The sequence below is a fragment of the Bombina bombina genome, chromosome 4, assembly GCF_027579735.1.
Source record: "Bombina bombina isolate aBomBom1 chromosome 4, aBomBom1.pri, whole genome shotgun sequence".
Lineage (NCBI taxonomy): Eukaryota > Metazoa > Chordata > Amphibia > Anura > Bombinatoridae > Bombina > Bombina bombina.
The window spans coordinates 779,516,472-779,538,135 of NC_069502.1; the positions used below are offsets into that span (position 1 = coordinate 779,516,472).

Genomic DNA, 21,664 nt, shown 5'->3' on the forward strand with positions numbered 1-21,664 from the left:
TTCAGAAAACACAACTTTGCAGACTGGGAAAAGTTAGGGGCTGAGAGCCAGTTAACATTGCAGAGCCAGTCAATACTGCATATTTGATTTTTCACTTCAAACAGCACTTTGCTGTGGATGCGCTGTGTTAAGGAAAACTTACACAGTGCTGCCAGAGCAAAGCTCTTTTTGTATATGTATTTATATGTTATATGTGTAGATATGTATTTACAGTCATTTACACAAATACAGACATACACACACATATTTACAGTGGATATAAAAAGTCTACACACCCCTGTTAAAATGTCAGGTTTCTGTGATGTAAAAAAATGAGACAAAGATAAATCATTTCGAAACTTTTTCAACCTTTAATGTGACCTATAAACTGTACAACTCAATTGAAAAACAAACTGAAATCTTTTAGGTAAAGGGAAATAAAAATTAAAAAATAAAATAACATGGTTGCATAAGTGTGCACACCCTCTTATAACTGGGGATGTAGCTGTGTTCAGAATGAAGCAATCACATTCAAAATCATGTTAAATAGGAGTCAGTACACGCCTGTCATCATTTTAAGTGCCTCTGATTAACCCCAAATAAAGTTTAGCTGTTCTAGTAGGTCTTTCCTGATAAGTAATATTTTAAGTGACTATCAAATGCTAATAGTCTACAATCTATTTTAAATATCTGAAACAGAACAGCACATATGAATGGGAGCATTAATAAATTATTATTTGTTGTCTACATCAGGGTTGTCCAACATACACCTAAGGAATCACTGGTTTAAATGAAATACTATAGCTACAGGAGCCATGGAGAATATTTGCTATAACTCATTCTAAACTGCTTGGTTTCATTTTACATTACCATGCTTTTGGTCTGGCTTACTCTAGTCACATAACAACTCATCTATACAAACAGCATAACAGTAAGATAATGTTGTGAGAAAACACAGTTGCATAGCTACAGAGAGTTAGTTGCAGAGCTACAGAGAGTTCATAAGTCAGAAAGAGAGTGATGAGACTATAAACTAGTGTGAGGCAAGCTGCTAAGGTAGTGGGTGTAAAGTTTGAGTAAACAAAATACAAAAACGATCCTTAAACTGCTGTAAAAGAGTAAAAAAAAACACTAAACCACATTCATTAAATTATAATTTTCACTAACAGAATCCCTTTCAGCAAAATCTAAGGTTGCAGCACTTACTTCAATAAAATGTGGCTAAAACACTGCTCACTGCATCTCTTGCTGCTCTGTAAGGCAGTGACAGTGGCACATTCCACTGCACTTGGAGGGGAAGTACAGATCTCTCTTTTTTCACTGAAGCAAAGCTGGCAAATACACAGGGCAGCAACAAAATAAATGAAAGTAGTTCTCTTCCGTTTTTGTTTTGTTTTAAATGATTTAACATCCAGCCCCAACCCTAAGTTCCCCTGACTGATGCCTCTCACTGGATTGGGTCAGCCCCAAAGAGGCCTGCCTCAAATAAGCACTTATGGGCCATGCAATGATCTTAACCACTTTCATCCAGTAGGTAGCGCAGCATGTTTTGTAATGGAGGGCAGCAGCCAGCAGACCTGCTTGTGCCTCTCCATTGCACAACATGTAGCTGTGAGAAAAAAAATTGCTGGGGGAAAAAGAATTGCAATACTTTTTTATTTTTTTAAAGCCCATATGAGAGGTGAAGCCCTGCCTCACCTGCCTCTAGTGACTGCACGTCACTGGCCAATATACAATTTAATTATAAAATACCATTTTCAACTGCAGCAATTCCATCAGATTCAGGTCTCTCCTTTTCCTGATCATGTCCTATGTGATTGGAGGCTAAACTTGCCCATTGTGATACCCATCGTGTACCTCCAGAAGAAGCATTACCCTCCTAAGTAAAGGAAATAAAAGATATTTAAGTTATTTAACACACGCACACACATATCTTTTGGTTTACAGTAATAAATACAAAATAGTGATTTTTTTTTATTGTTTAAAAAGATAATCCCTTTATCACCCAATTCCCCAGTTTTGCATAACCAACACAGTTATATTAAATGGACGTGAAACACCAAATTTTTCTTTCATGATTTAGGTAGAACATACCATTTTAAACAACTTTTCAGATTACTTCTATTATCAAATTACCTTCATTCTCTTAGTATTATTTGTTGAATGAGCAGCAATGCACTACTAGTTTCTAACTGAACACATGGGAGAGGCAATGACAATCGGTTTATATATGCAGCCACCAATCAGCAGCTAGAACCTAGGTTTTTTGTTGCTCCTGAGCTTACCTAGATAAACCATTCAGTAAAAGATAACAAGAGAAGGAAGCAAATGAAATAATATAAGTCAATTGAAAAGTTGTTTAAAATGGTATTCTCTGTCTAAATCATGAATGTCTAATTATGACTTTATTGTCCCGGTGATACACTTTTTACATCTGTCATTACCTTGTTTCTAAGCCTCTGCAGACTGCCCCTTATTTCATTTCTTTTGACAGACTTGCATTTTAGCCAATCAGAGCTGACTCCACGGTAATGAGCACTATTATCTATAGGGCACACATGAACTAGTGCTATCTAGCTGTAAAAAAAAATGTCAAAATGCAATGAGATATGAGGCGGCCTTCAATTAGCATATGAGCCTCTATATGTTTAGTTTCAACAAAGAATACCAAGAGAGCAAAATAAATTTGATGATAAAAGTAAATTGGAAAGTTGTTAAAAATTACATGCCCCCATCTTAATCATGAAAGTTTTATTTTGACTTGACTGTCCCTTTTAAATGGACATAAAAACTAACATTTGTCCTTCATGATTCTAGTAGAGCATACCATTTTAAACAACTTTCCAATTTACTTTTAAAAAAATGTTGTAAGACTGGTTGATAAGTACAACATTCACTGGTGGAGAGCGACACAACCCTAAAAACAAAAGTAAGAGCACAGTAATATGTTAACAAAGTTTTTGTTTAGATGTAGCAAATTAAATACAGGTGGCCCTCGTTTTACAACGGTTCAATTTACACCGTTTCAGAATAACAACCTTTTTTTCCAGTCATGTGACTGCTATTGAAAAGCATTGAGAAGCAGTGCATTTATTAAAATAGCCAGTAGGTGGAGCTGTCCGCTTGTGTTGCAGCAAAGCCAAGCAAGCTGTAATTAATCAGTTTAACCAGACCTGAGCTATCGAGCAGATTTCAAAGGAACAAGATCTTCCTGTCTATAAATCAGTCCAGATTGGAATGCATAGAAAGAACTGTTTGCAGAAAAATGCAAGTGAAGTCTGTGTTGTGTGATTATTTTATTAGGTTTATAATCCTGTTTAGCAAATGTTTTTGTTTATTTAACTTAGTTTAATTATATATTTTGCGTTGTGATTATTTTATTAGGTTAATAATGCTGTTTAACATTTAAAGTCTTCATTTCAAAGCTTTAAAAATAATGTATTAGGTGTTACTTATGTCAATTTTGAGAGGGGCCTGGAACCTATCTCCCTCACTTCCCATTGACTTATATTATAAACTGGGTTTCAATTTACCACGGTTTCGATTTACAACCATTCCTTCTGGAACCAAACCCCGGCGTAAACTGAGGGCTACCTGTACTTTAAAGTGAAGGTCAATTTCAGGCCAATGGACTACTGACATCTATTGAATAACATATCAGCACTCTAGTCGCTAACTTTATATTTGTCTTTACATTTTATAAAAAATTATATAATACTCTCCGTTTGCAGTCCGACTCCTCCCCTCAACCACTTCCTTATTCTTCAGTAGTGTCTGTCAAAAGCGTGTGCACAATATTACCAACAAACTGCGCATGCGTATGTGCAGCTGAATCGCACATGCATCAAATGCAATCAAATAGTTTGAGTTATTGACAAATTATAAATTCAAATATTCAGTGCAGGGCATATTCCATATCGGCAAACATGATTACAGCAGAGTTATCAAAATATTGCTGTAAGATTGCGTGATAGCAGGACAATGCAATAGCACGTAGTCTGAACTTCAAATATGCAGATTTTTTTATTGATAAATATCAAATTTATGTCTATTTCCACTCCTGCGTATATTCTATGACTTTTTGCACATGCTCAGTAGGAGCTGCTGGTGACTCAAAAAGTGTAAATCTAAAAAGACTGTGCACATTTTGTTAATGGAAGTAAATGGGAAAGTTGTTTAAAATTGCTGCTCTATCTGAATCATGAAAGTTTAATTTTGACTTGAGTCAAACAACTTTCCAGTTTACTTCTATGATCAAATTTGTTTCATCCTCTTGGTATCATTTGTTGAAGGAGCAGAAATGTACTACTGGTTTCTATCTGAACACATGGGTGAGCCAATGAACAAGCACATTGTAATTACAAGACATTTCTGTTGTGTTGCTATAGAATAACATATCAGTCAAGTCTTAATGTTTTTAAAACAAATTAAAATCCTTTTTACTGCAGTTAATTTTCAATAGCCAAACTCCACCCACCATTTGCCTTATTTCGAGGAGACAATCTGGGCTTTATTTTGCAGACAAGGCGGCAAGTCACATTCATAAAGTTAGTATAAAATTAATTGTTTTGCAGTTGTTATCCAATAAAGAAAATTTCAGGATATATATGTAGCAGGGTTAGACTTGAGAACAAACATATTGCACAGTTGTTTCATTATGTATAACTAAACAGTTTATGTAAAATGTCAAGGTATTTACTGTTCCCTTAACCCCTTAACGACCAACAACGTATGGGGTACGTCCTGCAAAAAAATGCAGTTAATGACCAAGGACGTACCCCATACGTCGTTGGTCTTTGAAAGCAGTGGAAGCGATCCTGATAGCTTCCAGCTGCTTTCATGTTATTGCAGTGATGCCTCAATATTGAGGCATCCTGCAATAACTATTTTTAGCCATCCGATGCAGAGAGAGCCACTCTGTGGCCCTCTCTGCATCGGCTATCAATAGCCGTTACCGTTGGTGGGTGGGAGCTCATCCAGGGAAGCGGGTGGGAGGTTATTGGTGGAGGAGGGGGGGGGGATCTTGTGCAGGTGCGCGCGCGTGCACATGAGATCTATGCAAACAGCATCAATATGCTGTAGATCTGGAGGGTGGGAGAGAGGACTGGGGAGGGTGGGATTTTCAAATCAAGGCATCTGGGAGAGGGTGGGGGGTTGGATGTTGAGGGGGGGCAGCTACACTACAAAAATATTTAATAAAATAAAAAAATTTAAATACATTATTATTTTTCAAACTGGGTACTGGCAGACAGCTGCCAGTACCCAATATGGTGCACAATAAAGGCAGAGGGGGGGGGGTGGGGGTTAAAGAGCTGTTTGGGGGGAATTATTTTTTAAAAAAAAAAAAAACTAAAACCCCCCAAAAAACTTTTATTTTAGTACTGGCAGACTTTTGTGGGGTGGGGGAGGGAAGGGAGCTGTTTGGGAGGGATCAGGGGGTGGGATGTATCAGGTGGGAGGCTGATCTCTACACTAAAGCTAAAATTAACCCTGCAAGCTCCCTACAAGCTACCTAATTAACTCCTTCACTGCTAGACATAATATACGTGTGATGCGCAGCGGCATTTAGCGACCTTCTAGCTACCAAAAAGCAACGCCAAAGCCATATATGTCTGCTATTTCTGAACAAAGGGTATCCCAAAGAAGCATTTACAACAATTTGTGCCATAATTGCACAAGCTGTTTGTAAATAATTTCAGTGAGAAACCTAAAATTGTGAAATATTTAAAGTTTTTTTTAATTTGATCGCATTTGGCGGTGAAATGGGGGCATGAAATATACCAAAATGGGCCTAGATCAATACTTGGGGTTGTTTACTACACTACACTAAAGCTAAAATTAACCCTACAAGCTCCCTACATGCTCCCTAATTAACCCCTTCACTGCTGCGCATAATACACGTGTGGTGCGCAGTGGCATTTAGCGGCCTTCTAATTACCAAAAAGCAACGTAAAAGCCATATATGTCTGCTATTTCTGAACAAAGGGGATCCCAGAGAAGCATTTAAAACCATTTGTGCAATAATTGCACAAGCTGTTTGTAAATAATGTCAGTGAGAAACCTAAAGTTTGTGAAAAAATTTGTGAAAAAGTGAACATTTGTTTTTATTTGATCGCATTTGGCGGTGAAATGGTGGCATGAAATATACCAAAATGGGCCTAGATCAATACTTTGGGATGTCTTCTAAATATATATATATATATATATATATATATATATATATATATATATATATATATATATATATATATATATATATATATACATTTTAAAGGATATTCAGGGATTCCTGACAGATATCAGTGTCCCAATGTAACTAGCGCTAATTTTGAAAAAAAGTGGTTTGGAAATAGCAAAGTGCTACTTTTATTTAGTGCCCTATAACTTGCAAAAAAAGCAAAGAACATGTAAACATTGGGTATTTCTAAACTCAGGACAAAATTTAGAAACTATTTAGCATGGGTGTTTTTGGGTGGTTGTAGATGTGCAACAGGTTTTGGGGGTCAAAGTTTGAAAAAATTGTTTTTTTCCATTTTTTCCTCATATTTAAAAAAAATTTTAATAGTAAATTATAAGATATGATGAAAATAATGGTATCTTTAGAAAGTCCATTTAATGGCGAGAAAAACGGTATATAATATGTGTGGGTACAGTAAATGAGTAAGAGGAAAATTACAGCTAAACACAAACACCGCAGAAATGTAAAAATAGCCTTGGTCCCAAACGGTCAACAAATGGAAAAGTGCTCCGGTCACTAAGGGGTTAATTGTCTCTGACATTTATTAGTAGTTGAGCTAAAAAGCGTAACATAAAATAAGTAAAATAAAGTTGCAAAGTAAAAACATAATTTATGCTTACCTGATAAAATTATTTCTCTTGTAGTGTATCCAGTCCACGGATCATCCATTACTTGTGGGATATTCTCCTTCCCAAAAGGAAGTTGCAAGAGGATCACCCACAGCAGAGCTGCTATATAGCTCCTCCCCTCACTGCCATATCCAGTCATTCGACCGAAACAAGACGAGAAAGGAGAAACCATAGGGTGCAGTGGTGACTGTAGTTTAATTCAAATTTAGACCTGCCATAAAAGGACAGGGCGGGCCGTGGACTGGATACACTACAAGAGAAATAATTTTATCAGGTAAGCATAAATTATGTTTTCTCTTGTTAAGTGTATCCAGTCCACGGATCATCCATTACTTGTGGGATACCAATACCAAAGCTAAAGTACACGGATGATGGGAGGGACAAGGCAGGAACATTAAACGGAAGGAACCGCTGCCTGTAGAACCTTTCTCCCAAAAACAGCCTCCGAAGAAGCAAAAGTGTCAAATTTGTAAAATTTTGAAAAGGTGTGAAGCGAAGACCAAGTCACAGCCTTGCAAATCTGTTCAACAGAGGCCTCATTTTTAAAGGCCCAGGTGGAAGCCACAGCTCTAGTAGAATGAGCTGTAATCCTTTCAGGGGGCTGCTGTCCAGCAGTCTCATAGGCTAGGCGTATAATACTCTGAAGCCAAAAGGAGAGAGAGGTTGTTGAAGCTTTTTGACCTCTCCTCTGTCCAGAGTAAACGACAAACAGGGCAGATGTTTGACGAAAATCTTTAGTAGCCTGTAAGTAAAACTTCAAGGCACGGACTACGTCCAGATTATGCAAAAGACGTTCCTTCTTTGAAGAAGGATTAGGACACAATGATGGAACAACAATCTCTTGATTGATATTCCTGTTAGAAACCACCTTAGGTAAAAACCCAGGTTTGGTACGCAGAACTACCTTGTCTGAATGAAAAATCAGATAAGGAGAATCACAATGTAAGGCAGATAACTCAGAGACTCTTCGAGCCGAGGAAATAGCCATCAAAAACAGAACTTTCCAAGATAAAAGTTTAATATCAATGGAATGAAGGGGTTCAAACGGAATTCCCTGAAGAACTTTAAGAACCAAGTTTAAGCTTCACGGGGGAGCAACAGTTTTAAACAAAGGCTTAATCCTAACCAAAGCCTGACAAAATGCCTGGACGTCTGGAACTTCTGCCAGACGCTTGTGCAAAAGAATAGACAGAGAAGAGATCTGTCCTTTTAAAGAACTAGCTGATAAGCCTTTGTCCAAACCCTCTTGGAGAAAGGGCAATATCCTAGGAATCCTAACCTTACTCCATGAGTAACTCTTGGATTCACACCAATAAAGATATTTACGCCATATCTTATGGTAGATTTTCCTGGTAACAGGCTTCCGAGCCTGTATTAAGGTATCAATGACTGACTCGGAGAAGCCACGCTTTGATAGAATCAAGCATTCAATCTCCATGCAGTCAGTCCCAGAGAAATTAGATTTGGATGATTGAAAGGACCTTGTATTAGAAGGTCCTGCCTCAGAGGCAGAGCCCATGGTGGAAGAGATGGCATGTCCACTAGGTCTGCATACCAGGTCCTGCATGGCCACGCAGGCGCTATCAGAATCACCGATGCTCTCTCCTGTTTGATTTTGGCAATCAGTCGAGGGAACAGAGGAAACGGTGGAAACACATAGGCCAGGTTGAAGAACCAAGGAGCTGCTAGAGCATCTATCAGCGTTGCTCCCGGGTCCCTGGACCTGGATCCGTAACAAGGAAGCTTGGCGTTCTGGCGAGAAGCCATGAGATCCAGTTCTGGTTTGCCCCAACGATGGACAAGTTGAGCAAACACCTCCGGATGGAGTTCCCACTCCCCCGGATGAAAAGTCTGACGACTTGGAAAATCCGCCTCCCAGTTCTCTACGCCTGGATGTGGATTGCTGATAGGTGGCAAGAGTGAGACTCTGCCCAGTGAATTATCTTTGAGACTTCTAACATCGCTAGGGAACTCCTGGTTCCCCCTTGATGGTTGATGTAAGCCACAGTCGTGATGTTGTCCGACTGAAATCTGATGAACCTCAGTGTTGCTAACTGAGGCCAAGCTAGAAGAGCATTGAATATTGCTCTTAACTCCAAAATATTTATTGGGAGGAGTTTCTCCTCCTGAGTCCACAATCCCTGAGCCTTCAGGGAGTTCCAGACTGCGCCCCAACCTAGAAGGCTGGCATCTGTTGTTACAATCGTCCAATCTGGCCTGCGAAAGGTCATGCCCTTGGACAGATGGACCCAAGAAAGCCACCAGAGAAGAGAATCTCTGGTCTCTTGATCCAGATTTAGTAGAGGGGACAAATCTGAGTAATCCCCATTCCACTGACTTGGCATGCATAATTGCAGCGGTCTGAGATGCAGGCGCGCAAATGGCACTATGTCCATTGCCGCTACCATTAAGCCGATTACTTCCATGCACTGAGCCACTGACGGGCGTGGAATGGAATGAAGGACACGGCAAGCATTTAGAAGTTTTGATAACCTGGACTCCGTCAGGTAAATTTTCATCTCTACAGAATCTATAAGAGTCCCTAGGAAGGAGACTCTTGTGAGTGGTGATAGAGAACTCTTTTCCACATTCACTTTCCACCCATGCGACCTCAGAAATGCCAGAACTATCTCTGTATGAGACTTGGCAATTTGAAAGCTTGACGCTTGTATCAGGATGTCGTCTAGATACGGAGCCACCGCTATGCCTCGCGGTCTTAGAACCGCCAGAAGTGAGCCCAGAACCTTTGTAAAAATTCTCGGGGCAGTGGCCAACCCGAAGGTAAGAGCTACAAATTGGTAATGCCTGTCTAGAAAGGCAAACCTTAGGAACCGATGATGATCTTTGTGAATCGGTATGAGAAGGTAGGCATCCTTTAAGTCCACTGTGGTCATGTACTGACCCTCTTGGATCATGGGTAGGATGGTCCGAATAGTTTCCATTTTGAATGATGGAACTCTGAGGAATTTGTTTAAGATCTTTAGATCCAAGATTGGTCTGAAGGTTCCCTCTTTCTTGGGAACCACAAACAGATTTGAATAAAATCCCTGTCCTTGTTCCGTCCGCGGAACTGGATGGATCACTCCGATTACTAGGAGGTCTTGCAGACAGCTTAGGAATGCCTCTTTCTTTATCTGGTTTGCTGATAACCTTGAAAGATGAAATCTCCCTTGTGGAGGAGAAGCTTTGAAGTCCAGAAGATATCCCTGAGATATGATCTCCAACGCCCAGGGATCCTGAACATCTCTTGCCCACGCCTGGGCGAAGAGAGAAAGTCTGCCCCCCACTAGATCCGTTTCCGGATAGGTGGCCGTTTCTTCATGCTGTCTTGGGGGCAGCAGCAGGCTTTCTGGCCTGCTTGCCCTTGTTCCAGGACTGGTTAGGCTTCCAGGCCTGTCTGGAATGAGCAACAGTTCCCTCTTGTTTTGAAGCAGAGGAAGTTGATGCTGCTCCTGCCTTGAAATTTTGAAAGGCACGAAAATTAGACTGTTTGGCCTTTGATTTGGCCCTGTCCTGAGGAAGGGTATGACCCTTGCCTCCAGTAATGTCAGCAATAATTTCCTTCAAGCCAGGCCCGAATAAGGTCTGCCCCTTGAAAGGAATGTTGAGTAATTTAGACTTTGAAGTCACGTCAGCTGACCAGGATTTAAGCCATAGCTCCCTACGCGCCTGGATGGCGAATCCGGAATTATTAGCCGTTAGTTTAGTCAAATGAACAATGGCATCAGAAACAAATGAGTTAGCTATCTTAAGCGTTCTAAGCTTGTCAATAATTTCATTCAATGGAGCTGTCTGGATGGCCTCTTCCAGGGCCTCAAACCAGAATGCCGCCGCAGCAGTGACAGGCGCAATGCATGCAAGGGGCTGTAAAATAAAACCTTGTTGAATAAACATTTTCTTAAGGTAACCCTCCAATTTTTTATCCATTGGATCTGAAAAAGCACAACTGTCCTTAACCGGGATAGTGGTACGCATTGCTAAAGTAGAAACTGCTCCCTCCACCTTAGGGACCGTCTGCCATAAGTCCCGTGTAGTGGCGTCTATTGGAAACATTTTTCTAAATATAGGCGGTGGGGAAAAGGGCTCATGATTGCAGCCATGTCCTGCAAGGTAATCGCTATGGGCATCCCTGATGTAATTGGCGCCATATTAGCGTGCGTCCCCTGAGCGGGAGGCGAAGGGTCTGACACGTGGGGAGAGTTAGTCGGCATAACTTCCCCCTCGACAGAACCCTCTGGTGATAATTCTTTTATAGATAAAGACTGATCTTTACTGTTTAAGGTGAAATCAATACATTTAGTACACATTCTCCTATGGGGCTCCACCATGGCTTTCAAACATAATGAACAAGTAGGTTCCTCTGTGTCAGACATGTTTAAACAGACTAGCAATGAGACTAGCAAGCTTGGAAAACACTTTAAAACAAGTTTACAAGCAATATAAAAAACGTTACTGCGCCTTTAACAAACACAAATTTTCCCAAATTTTGAAATAACAGTGAAAAAATGCAGTTACACTAACGAAATTTTTACAGTGTATGTAATAAGTTAGCAGAGCATTGCACCCACTTGCAAATGGATGATTAACCCCTTAATACCAAAAACGGAATAACAAATGACAAAAACGTTTTTTAAACAGTCACAACAACTGCCACAGCTCTACTGTGGCTTTTTACCTCCCTCAATACGACTTTTGAAGCCTTTTGAGCCCTTCAGAGAAGTCCTGGATCATGCAGGAAGAAGCTGGATGTCTGTGTCTGTAATTTTTGCTGTGCAAAAAAACGCCAAAATAGGCCCCTCCCACTCATATTACAACAGTGGGAAGCCTCAGGGAACTGTTTCTAGGCAAAATTCAAGCCAGCCATGTGGAAAAAACTAGGCCCCAATAAGTTTTATCACCAAACATATGTAAAAAACGATTAAACATGCCAGCAAACGTTTTAAAATACACTTTTATAAGAGTATGTATCTCTATTAATAAGCCTGATACCAGTCGCTATCACTGCATTTAAGGCTTTACTTACATTACTTCGGTATCAGCAGCATTTTCTAGCAAATTCGATCCCTAGAAAAATATTTTAACTGCACATACCTTATTACAGGAAAACCTGCACGCTATTCCCCCTCTGAAGTTACCTCACTCCTCAGAATATGTGAGAACAGCAAAGGATCTTAGTTACTTCTGCTAAGATCATAGAAAACGCAGGCAGATTCTTCTTCTAAATACTGCCTGAGATAAACAGTACACTCCGGTACCATTAAAAATAACAAACTTTTGATTGAAGAAATAAACTAAGTATAAAACACCACAGTCCTCTTACGACCTCCATCTTAGTTGAGAGTTGCAAGAGAATGACTGGATATGGCAGTGAGGGGAGGAGCTATATAGCAGCTTTGCTGTGGGTGATCCTCTTGCAACTTCCTGTTGGGAAGGAGAATATCCCACAAGTAATGGATGATCCGTGGACTGGATACACTTAACAAGAGAAAAGGGAGTATTAGGTTAAAAAAGGACAAAAAGAGCCTCTCTTAGACTCAAGATATAAAATAAAATAAAATACACAATATGGGTAGGGAAAGAGAGACTGGTATAACCTTAAGTATATAACACTACCTCGAGCTAGAAAGCAACGCTCAGGTGATAGTAAAACCTTATATAAAGGAAATATAGTGGTGTGCAGACCCTTAAACTAGTTAAATATTCATAGTATTAAGTGAGATAAAATAACAACCATAATTAGATTGTTATTAGGAAAGACAGGGATTTCAGCACAGCCTTTTTTAATATAAATGCTAAGCGAATGCAAAGCTCCGCATTTAGCGGTATGTGAAGTCCATTCTCGTCAACCACAGACTTACAGGGCATACAAAAAACTGATATTCTTATATAAGACACCTTGAACCAAATGAACAAAAGAAGCACAGATAGACGTTATGCTTGAAACAGTTTACGCTGTCAAAATTTTATTAAGTATATATGATTTTCAAAGGGTTCGCTGAAACCTAAAACTGTAAAAAGTATAGACTGACAACACCTCCACTAGAGGGTGGTTACGTACTAGACGTAAAATCCGCCACCATAGTGATCCTTGAGGATCTATGCCAGTACACAGAACTGTGTTAGTAACCTAAACCAAGCAGCATAAATAAATTTGACAGCTGAATCATACGTAATGGAGCTAATATGTAGCTCTAAGTATTGTGCACAATACGTTATTTAGCCAACATTTCAATAGTCATACCCAAATCTTATGACAAAGAACAGTATAGACTGTAGGGGATGAAAAAACAACTCCAGTAGCAGCGGGCACCACCAATATAGTAAAAGGTATCTGGTGTCATGAAGATTAATTCTGGATCTATGTTTAACAACCCCAAGATACAGTCTGACTGAATGCTAGCAGTTTGGATTAAAACATACAGGTTCTTTAATACAGATATATGATAAGACAAAAGGGACTATGGGGGTGAGAAAAACAACTCCAGTATTCAGCGGACACCACCAATATAATAAGAGGTATCAGGTGTCATGACTGTGCAAGTATCCGGATCTATGTTTAACAGCCCCAAAGCGAGTCGTTTTGTCTTTTACAATTTATATTATGCAGATAGCATTATAACAAAGTCTTGCAAAATCTATCAAACATAATCAATAATGAAATGGTTGCACACAAGTGGTTGTTAAAGTGGTATATAGATAACACCCACAGACAGTCTTTGATATATCCAGCTCAACAGTGCCGTATTTCAATATAATGCATCAAACACCCTCAGGAATCCGGGTATTTTGAATCTCCCAATGAGCAGCGGGAAGGAAAGTTATAACGTGGCTGCTTCTGGACTCAGTATCCGCTTTGCCCTGAGGAAACCCCTGTGATCACTGGCGGTCAAGTGGGGGGTGAAACGCGTGTCGGCAGTGACGTAGGAAGTGGAGGTGGACGTGCCTGCATGACAGTTCGCTGTGGCGTTCACGCTGTTTATACCGATTCGGTGGTGAACCTATAATGCTGATCCAGTTTGCTTAACAACAGAATTGGGAAGTCTGTTCGCTAAAAGGAGAAATACGGTTGTATAACAGTTGACTCTATAATTCTATAACTTTGATACACCAGTCCGTTACTATACCCGGATTCCTGAGGGTGTTTGATGCATTATATTGAAATACGGCACTGTTGAGCTGGATATATCAAAGACTGTCTGTGGGTGTTATCTATACACCACTTTAACAACCACTTGTGTGCAACCATTTCATTATTGATTATGTTTGATAGATTTTGCAAGACTTTGTTATAATGCTATCTGCATAATATAAACTGTAAAAGACAAAACGACTCGCTTTGGGGCTGTTAAACATAGATCCGGATACTTGCACATTCATGACACCTGATACCTCTTATTATATTGGTGGTGTCCGCTGAATACTGGAGTTGTTTTTCTCACCCCCATAGTCCTTTTTGTCTTATCATATATCTGTATTAAAGAAACTGTATGTTTTAATCCAAACTGCTAGCATTCAGTCAGACTGTATCTTGGGGTTGTTAAACATAGATCCAGAATTAATCTTCATGACACCAGATACCTTTTACTATATTGGTGGTGCCCGCTGCTACTGGAGTTGTTTTTTCATCCCCTACAGTCTATACTGTTCTTTGTCATAAGATTTGGGTATGACTATTGAAATGTTGGCTAAATAACGTATTGTGCACAATACTTAGAGCTACATATTAGCTCCATTACGTATGATTCAGCTGTCAAATTTATTTATGCTGATTGGTTTAGGTTACTAACACAGTTCTGTGTACTGGCATAGATCCTCAAGGATCACTATGGTGGCGGATTTTACGTCTAGTACGTAACCACCCTCTAGTGGAGGTGTTGTCAGTCTATACTTTTTACAGTTTTAGGTTTCAGCGAACCCTTTGAAAATCATATATACTTAATAAAATTTTGACAGCGTAAACTGTTTCAAGCATAACGTCTATCTGTGCTTCTTTTGTTCATTTGGTTCATGTGTCTTATATAAGAATATCAGTTTTTTGTATGCCCTGTAAGTCTGTGGTTGACGAGAATGGACATCACATACCGCTAAATGCGGAGATTTGCATTCGCTTAGCATTTATATTAAAAAAGGCAGTGTTGAAATCCCTCTCTTTCCTAATAACAATCTAATTACGGTTGTTATTTTATCTCACTTTATACTGTGAATATATAAAATAAAATAGTTATGGATAATCTGAACACATCCGTACAAGTATAAACATTAAACTTGACATGTGACTCAAGCACTTGCTATTGGATTGTAGAAGGTTGACGACGTAGAGGAAAAACTGAGAATTTTAGCTACATTTTAATAAAAACTGAGCTTATAAACAAAATGACTCAATCATAAGATACATTGCTGCCTTATCTTAACTGAAAGTATCCCTTAGCTCAAGGAGCGGGAAGGACATAACCACTCCCTTAAGGGGTTATAAATTAGCCTCAGGGGAGCTATAATGATGAATTTATACACTAAATAACTTTAGGTGACAAAAGAAAATAACAAACCCTCAAAAAAAGGCCTCCAAGATAAATATGTTGAACAGAGTATATTGCTTTTTATAGAAGAAAACCAATGTTATAATTTGCAGTGATCTATAATATAAATGAGAAATATTATGCAACTTTGAGACTAATAAGCGACCTATGTAGACATACATAAAGGGCAAACAAGATGTACTGTGATATATTGACAACAAATACTTTGAGTCGTGGTAAGAAAAGGAAACTTTAGTCCATCAGCATAGTAGGTAGACTAGTTATAATGTTAACGGAAGAACAAACATGCCTCAAGCACAATAGGCCAGCAGCCATATAATAGTTAAGACTCAGCAAGCCCCAAATCTCAGGCCTACTAGCCACCATAGTAAGATATACGAGTCATAAACATTGGAACATAAAAAAATCAATTACAAGTTCCAGAAGTATGAAATAGCAGGGATATTACATTAGGAATATGAATAGCCTCATAGATATGTTGTCATCCATATATCTTCAACTGCAAGTAAGTCATCCTATCCCAGTTCTTCCCCCACTGCCAATTCTATTCAAACCTGAACACTCTGAGACAATAGATCTCCTCACAGAGATTGGTGGTCTCAGTCCAGGAGTCTGACTCGGGGACTCTAAGGGTTATCGGAGGCATCCCATAATTATATATATTCTTATATTGGTCCTCAATAGGCTCCAACATCTCTTAAAATCATTAAGCGATTAGGGCATTATATCCCTTTTCTCTAAATATAAGTCTCTTTACCATTGATAGGTTAGCCACTAGGTTAGTGGATAAGACCAAACAGTTACAATAAAACAGCCCAAGACTTCAACAGGAGAGCATAAGCCAACAATCTTGTTCTTAGGACAGGAACAAAAAAAAATAAACAGAATACCAGAAAGATATTTTATATCTAAATGGGTGTTAAAATATTCCTCTTCATGAACATGCAGGTGGCATTTATGTCATTTGGTGTACTGGCTTCTATATTCCTTTATTATAAGAGTGAAATTTGGATCTTCTGGATGCTTCCATCAGACTTCAAGGGCTATTATAGTCAAAAATTACTTGTTCAAATTTGTTAGCGCATATAATTTTAATACTTGTGATCACCTGCAAACTAAAGTTATTTTCTAAGAATGCTTGGTCTGCTGGAAAAAGAGTGCTAAACAACTAAAAACAACTAACACAAAAGGTTTAACCGCTTAAGCCATTGTGACGTATATATAAATCGAAGATGGAGTTCCTGAGCTCATGGCATCTGTCTTCATGAGCATGATAGTTGGGATGGCCCTACACTGCAAAAATAAATAAAGGGAGGGATTACATTACAGAAAAAATGTGGGGGGTCCATAACTAACAATCACCGGAGGTGGGGAGGACACTAGGGGGGGGGTTAGAGAGCTGTTTGGGAGGGACCAGGGGGGTTGGGGGGGATCCTACACTGCATAAAATAGAAAAAATGTCATTAAAAAAAATTAAAGGGACAGTCTACACCAGAATGTTTATTATTCTAAAACATATATAATCCCTTAATTACCCATTCCCTAGTTTTGCATAACCAACATAGCTATATTAATATACTTTTTTTCCTCTGTGATTACCTTGTATCAAAGCCTCTGCAAACTGCCCCCTTATTTCAGTTCTTTTGACAGACTTGCATTTTAACCAATCAGTGCTGACTCTTAAGTAACTCCACGTGCGTGAGCAGTGTTATCTATATGACACACATGAACTAACACCCTCTAGTGGTGAAAAACCTGTCAAAATGCATTCAGATAAGAGGCGGCCTTGAAGGTTTAAGAAATTAGCATATGAACCTCCTAGATTTAGCTTCAACTAAGAATACCAAGAGAACAAAGCAAAATTGGTGATAAAAGTAAACTGGAGAGTTGTTCAACTTTCATGATTCATATAGGGCATGCCATTTTAATTTTGGACTAGAATGTCCCTTTAAATCTTCATATCATATTGGCAGACTGTCAGCCAGTACCTAAGAAGGGGTTACTAGTGGGGGGTGAGGGAGGAAAGAGAGCTGTTTGGGAGGGATCAGGTAGAGATCAGGGGGTGGGAGGGTAATATGTACACTATAGCTAAAATAAACCTTACAAGCTACCTGATTAACCCCTTAACTGCTAGGAATAATAGAAGTGTGGTGCGCAGCTGCAATTAGCAGATAATTACCAAAAAGCAATGGCAAAGCCATATATGTCTGCTATTTATGAACAAAGGTGATTACAGAGAAGCGTTTACAACCATTTGTGTCATGATTGCACAAGCGGTATATAAATAATTTCAGTGAGAAACCCAAAGTTTGTAAAAAAAAAAAAGTTAAAGGGACAGTCTACATTAAAATTGTTGTTGTTTAAAAAGATAGATAATGCCTTTTACTACCCATTCCCCAGCTTTGCACAACCAACATTGTTAGAATAATATACTTTATAACATTTAAACCTGTAAATTTCTGCCTGTTTCAAAGTCAATACAGACAGCCTCTTATCATATGCTTTTTTATTTGCTTTTCACAACAGGAGACTGCTAGTTTATGTGGGCCATATAGAAATTATTTAAGAGTTATCACAGCACTTACTGCAAGGCAATAGATAATAAATAAAAAGTCATGTGATTAGGGGGCTGTCAGAAGATGCTTACACAGAGGTATAAAGTATATTAATATAACTGTGTTGGTTATGCAAAACTGGGGAATGGGTAATAAAGGGATTATCTATATTTTAAACAATACAAATTATATTGTAGACTGTCCCTTTAACACTTTTTTTTATATGATCACATTTGGCAGTGAAATGGTGGCACGAAATATACCAAAATGGGCCTAGATCAATACCTTTGCTTGTCTACTTAAGAAAAAGAAAGGGCGGTTTTTACTCGTCAGACAGTTTTCGTTTAAATGGAAAAAACGCAAAATGTTTATTTTAGTATTCAGATAGAGCATGCAATTTAAACAACTTTCTAATTTAGTTCTATTATAATTCTTTCTTTGTTCTCTTGGTGTTATTTTTTTAAAAACAGGGACATAAACTTAGTAGTGGGCCCATTCCTGGAGCACTATATGGCATCAGTTTTACAATAATGTAGTTAATTTGCAAGTGTACTAGATGGCAGCACTATTTCCTGCCATGTACTGCTCCAGATGCCAACCTAGGTATCTCTTCAACACAGAATATCATGGGAAACTTTTTTTAAACTGGTATTCTCTGTCAATCACAAAAGAATATTTTTGGGTTTTATATCCCTTTAAGTAAAAACACGCCCCACCAAGTATGACAAAACTGAAAGATGCATTGATTTATTCAGGAAAGAAACCAGAATTTTTCCAGCAATTAAATCTGAAACATATTTTAAAACGCCTGTTTTTGAATGAAAAAGAAAAAAATGGCTCCAATGTGTCTTTAAGTAAACCTGAGGCACATAACATATAGTATGCAGTCAATATTTAGTGCGCTTTATTCTAAAACGGAAAGAGTTTATTTAATAAGTATGAAAATAACACAACTTTGGGCAATAATGCATCTATTAGAATGAAGATAGAACATTACACACATGGATCTGCATATCTGCTAACTGAACTTTCTATCCCTTGTTAAAAAAATCCACCATCCATGTAGTAATTATTAATCTGGCATTTTTTGCAAATAATTGGAATTTCCACAAGTTAAAACAAAACATGGATTAAGGGCCTTAATGGGTATTAAAAATAATAATAATAATAATAACAACAACAATACTCAGCTTGTATAAAGTATTATTATTTTTTTTACCTTTTCAATTATTTTTCTTTTCTCAGCTTCTTCAGTATTTGAATGGTCCACATCAATAGTATAAGCCCCTTCTCCTCTCTGGTCACCTTCCCCGTTCCTACCAGAGTAAGACGGTACACCCATGTCCTCAGCCATCATTCGCCTTTGGTTTGGCCGATGACCAAGACTTCCAGAGCTTCTTAATAGAACGTTTTGTGAAAAAAGCAATGTGGCACAAGGTTCTTCTGACTTCTGTTTCAGTAACAGTTTTGCATGCTGTGTGCTATGTAATATCCTATGAGATGATGAACCAGATTGTAGTCCTTTAGGATCACCAGAAACACCTTTCACTTTTTCAAGCCTTGATTGAGGGATTGGGTATGGGGCTTCTGGGCCCACACCACCAGCATTCTGGGTAAAAGAATATGATCGTCTCTTTCTAGGGTGATCATCGTCAAAAAACTCTATCAGAAAAGCTGTCTGACATGCAGTTTCTTGGTGTTTTTCCGCTGTTTGTAATTTCTCATCTAATGCCTTCTGTTCTGTATGTCTTAGATGATCTAAGTTTGCACTCTTGTTAATACGTTTTTGAGCACCACCATTTTCGTAATGATTTTGACCTCCATCCTCATGTTTGCTTCCTATATGAAGAAAAATATATATATATTAAAAATAACCAAAAGAACAAAACAATTTTCTTAAAGGAATAGTCTGGTGAAAAAGAATATTTATGCTTACCTGATAAATGTATTTCTTTTTTGACACAATGAGTCCACGAATCATCTTAATTACTATTGGGAATACCACTCCTGCCCTGCAGGAGGCGGCAAAGAGCACCACAGCAAAGCTGTTAAATATCACCTCCCTTCCCTCCCAACCCAGTCATTTGACCGAAGTAAAGGAGAGAAAGAAAGTAACAAGGTGCAGAGGTGTCTGAAGTTTATAAAAACCAACAACCTGTCTACTGAAAAACAGGGCGGGCCCTGGACTCATCGTGTCAAAAAAGAAATACATTTATCAGGTAAGCATACATTTTCTTTTCTTTTTAATGACAAAATGAGTCCACGGATCATCTTAAATACTATTGGGAATCAATACCCAAGCTAGAGTACACAGATGATACGGGAGGGACAAGACAGGGCACCTAAACGGAAGGCACCTCTGCTTGAATAACCTTTCTCCCAAGTAGCCTCAGCAGAGGCAAAAGATCAAATATATAGACTACTGAAGGAATGAAGAGAGAACCAAGTTAGTGTCTTGGAAATCTGCTCTAATGAAGATTCAATTTTAAAAACCATGAGAAAGAAGATAGCTTTGGAGGAAAGACCGCAACCCTCTCTGGAGGTTGCTGTCCAGCAGCTTCATAGGCAAAAACGTATGATACTCTGCAGTCACAAAGAAAGAGAAGTAGCCGTAGCTTTCTGTCCCTTACGTTTTCCCTAACAAAACACAAATAAGGCAGAAGACTGACGAAAAACTTTATTCGCCTGAAAAAAGAACTTTAGGCAAATTGCGCAGAATCCGTTCCTTTTGACAGGAAGGATCAGGACACAAAGAAGGAACAACAATCTCCTGATTAGTGTTCCGGTCTGAAACTATTTTAGGGAAATACCCTAAATAAGTACGAAAACCCACCTTATCCAATGAAAAATAAGGCAATGAGACTTATTTTTACTGTAATGCCGAGAGCTCTGATCTACGAGCAGATGAAATAGCAACAAGAAACATACTTTCCAAGATAAAAATATCTAAGGAAAACATTGGCTCAAACTGAGCCTTTTGAAGAACTTTAAAACTAAATAAAGACTCCATGGAAGAGTAACTGTCTTGAATACAGACCTGATCCTGACCAAGCCTGACAAAACGATTGTATGTCTGGGATGTCCGCTGGACGCTTTATAACAAAAAAACATAATTTATGCTTACCTGATAAATTTATTTCTCTTGTAGTGTATCCAGTCCACGGATCATCCATTACTTGTGGGATATTCTCCTTCCCAACAGGAAGTTGCAAGAGGATCACCCACAGCAGAGCTGCTATATAGCTCCTCCCCTCACTGCCATATCCAGTCATTCGACCGAAACAAGACGAGAAAGGAGAAACCATAGGGTGCAGTGGTGACTGTAGTTTAATTAAAATTTAGACCTGCCTTAAAAGGACAGGGCGGGCCGTGGACTGGATAAACTACAAGAGAAATAAATTTATCAGGTTAGCATAAATTATGTTTTCTCTTGTTAAGTGTATCCAGTCCACGGATCATCCATTACTTGTGGGATACCAATACCAAAGCTAAAGTACACGGATGATGGGAGGGACAAGGCAGGAACTTAAACGGAAGGAACCACTGCCTGTCGAACCTTTCTCCCAAAAACAGCCTCCGAAGAAACAAAAGTGTCAAATTTGTAAAATTTTGAAAAGGTGTGAAGCGAAGACCAAGTCGCAGCCTTGCAAATCTGTTCAACAGAGGCCTCATTTTTAAAGGCCCAGGTGGAAGCCACAGCTCTAGTAGAATGAGCTGTAATCCTTT

The 21,664-nt window shown here is 38.7% G+C and overlaps 1 protein-coding gene across 6 annotated transcripts in view; it reads right to left on the bottom strand.

Moving 5' to 3' along the window:
* Positions 1-21,664, bottom strand: part of CEP170 (centrosomal protein 170) — a 433,169-nt gene that overhangs the window by 193,703 nt on the left and 217,802 nt on the right. For all 6 annotated transcript variants that reach the window (XM_053711144.1, XM_053711143.1, XM_053711145.1 and 3 more), the window contains 2 exons: positions 19,158-19,777; positions 1,732-1,858 (listed from right to left, as the gene is read on the bottom strand). In XM_053711144.1, the coding sequence (XP_053567119.1) occupies positions 1,732-1,858; positions 19,158-19,777 (747 nt within the window). The remainder of the gene's footprint in view (positions 1-1,731; positions 1,859-19,157; positions 19,778-21,664) is intronic.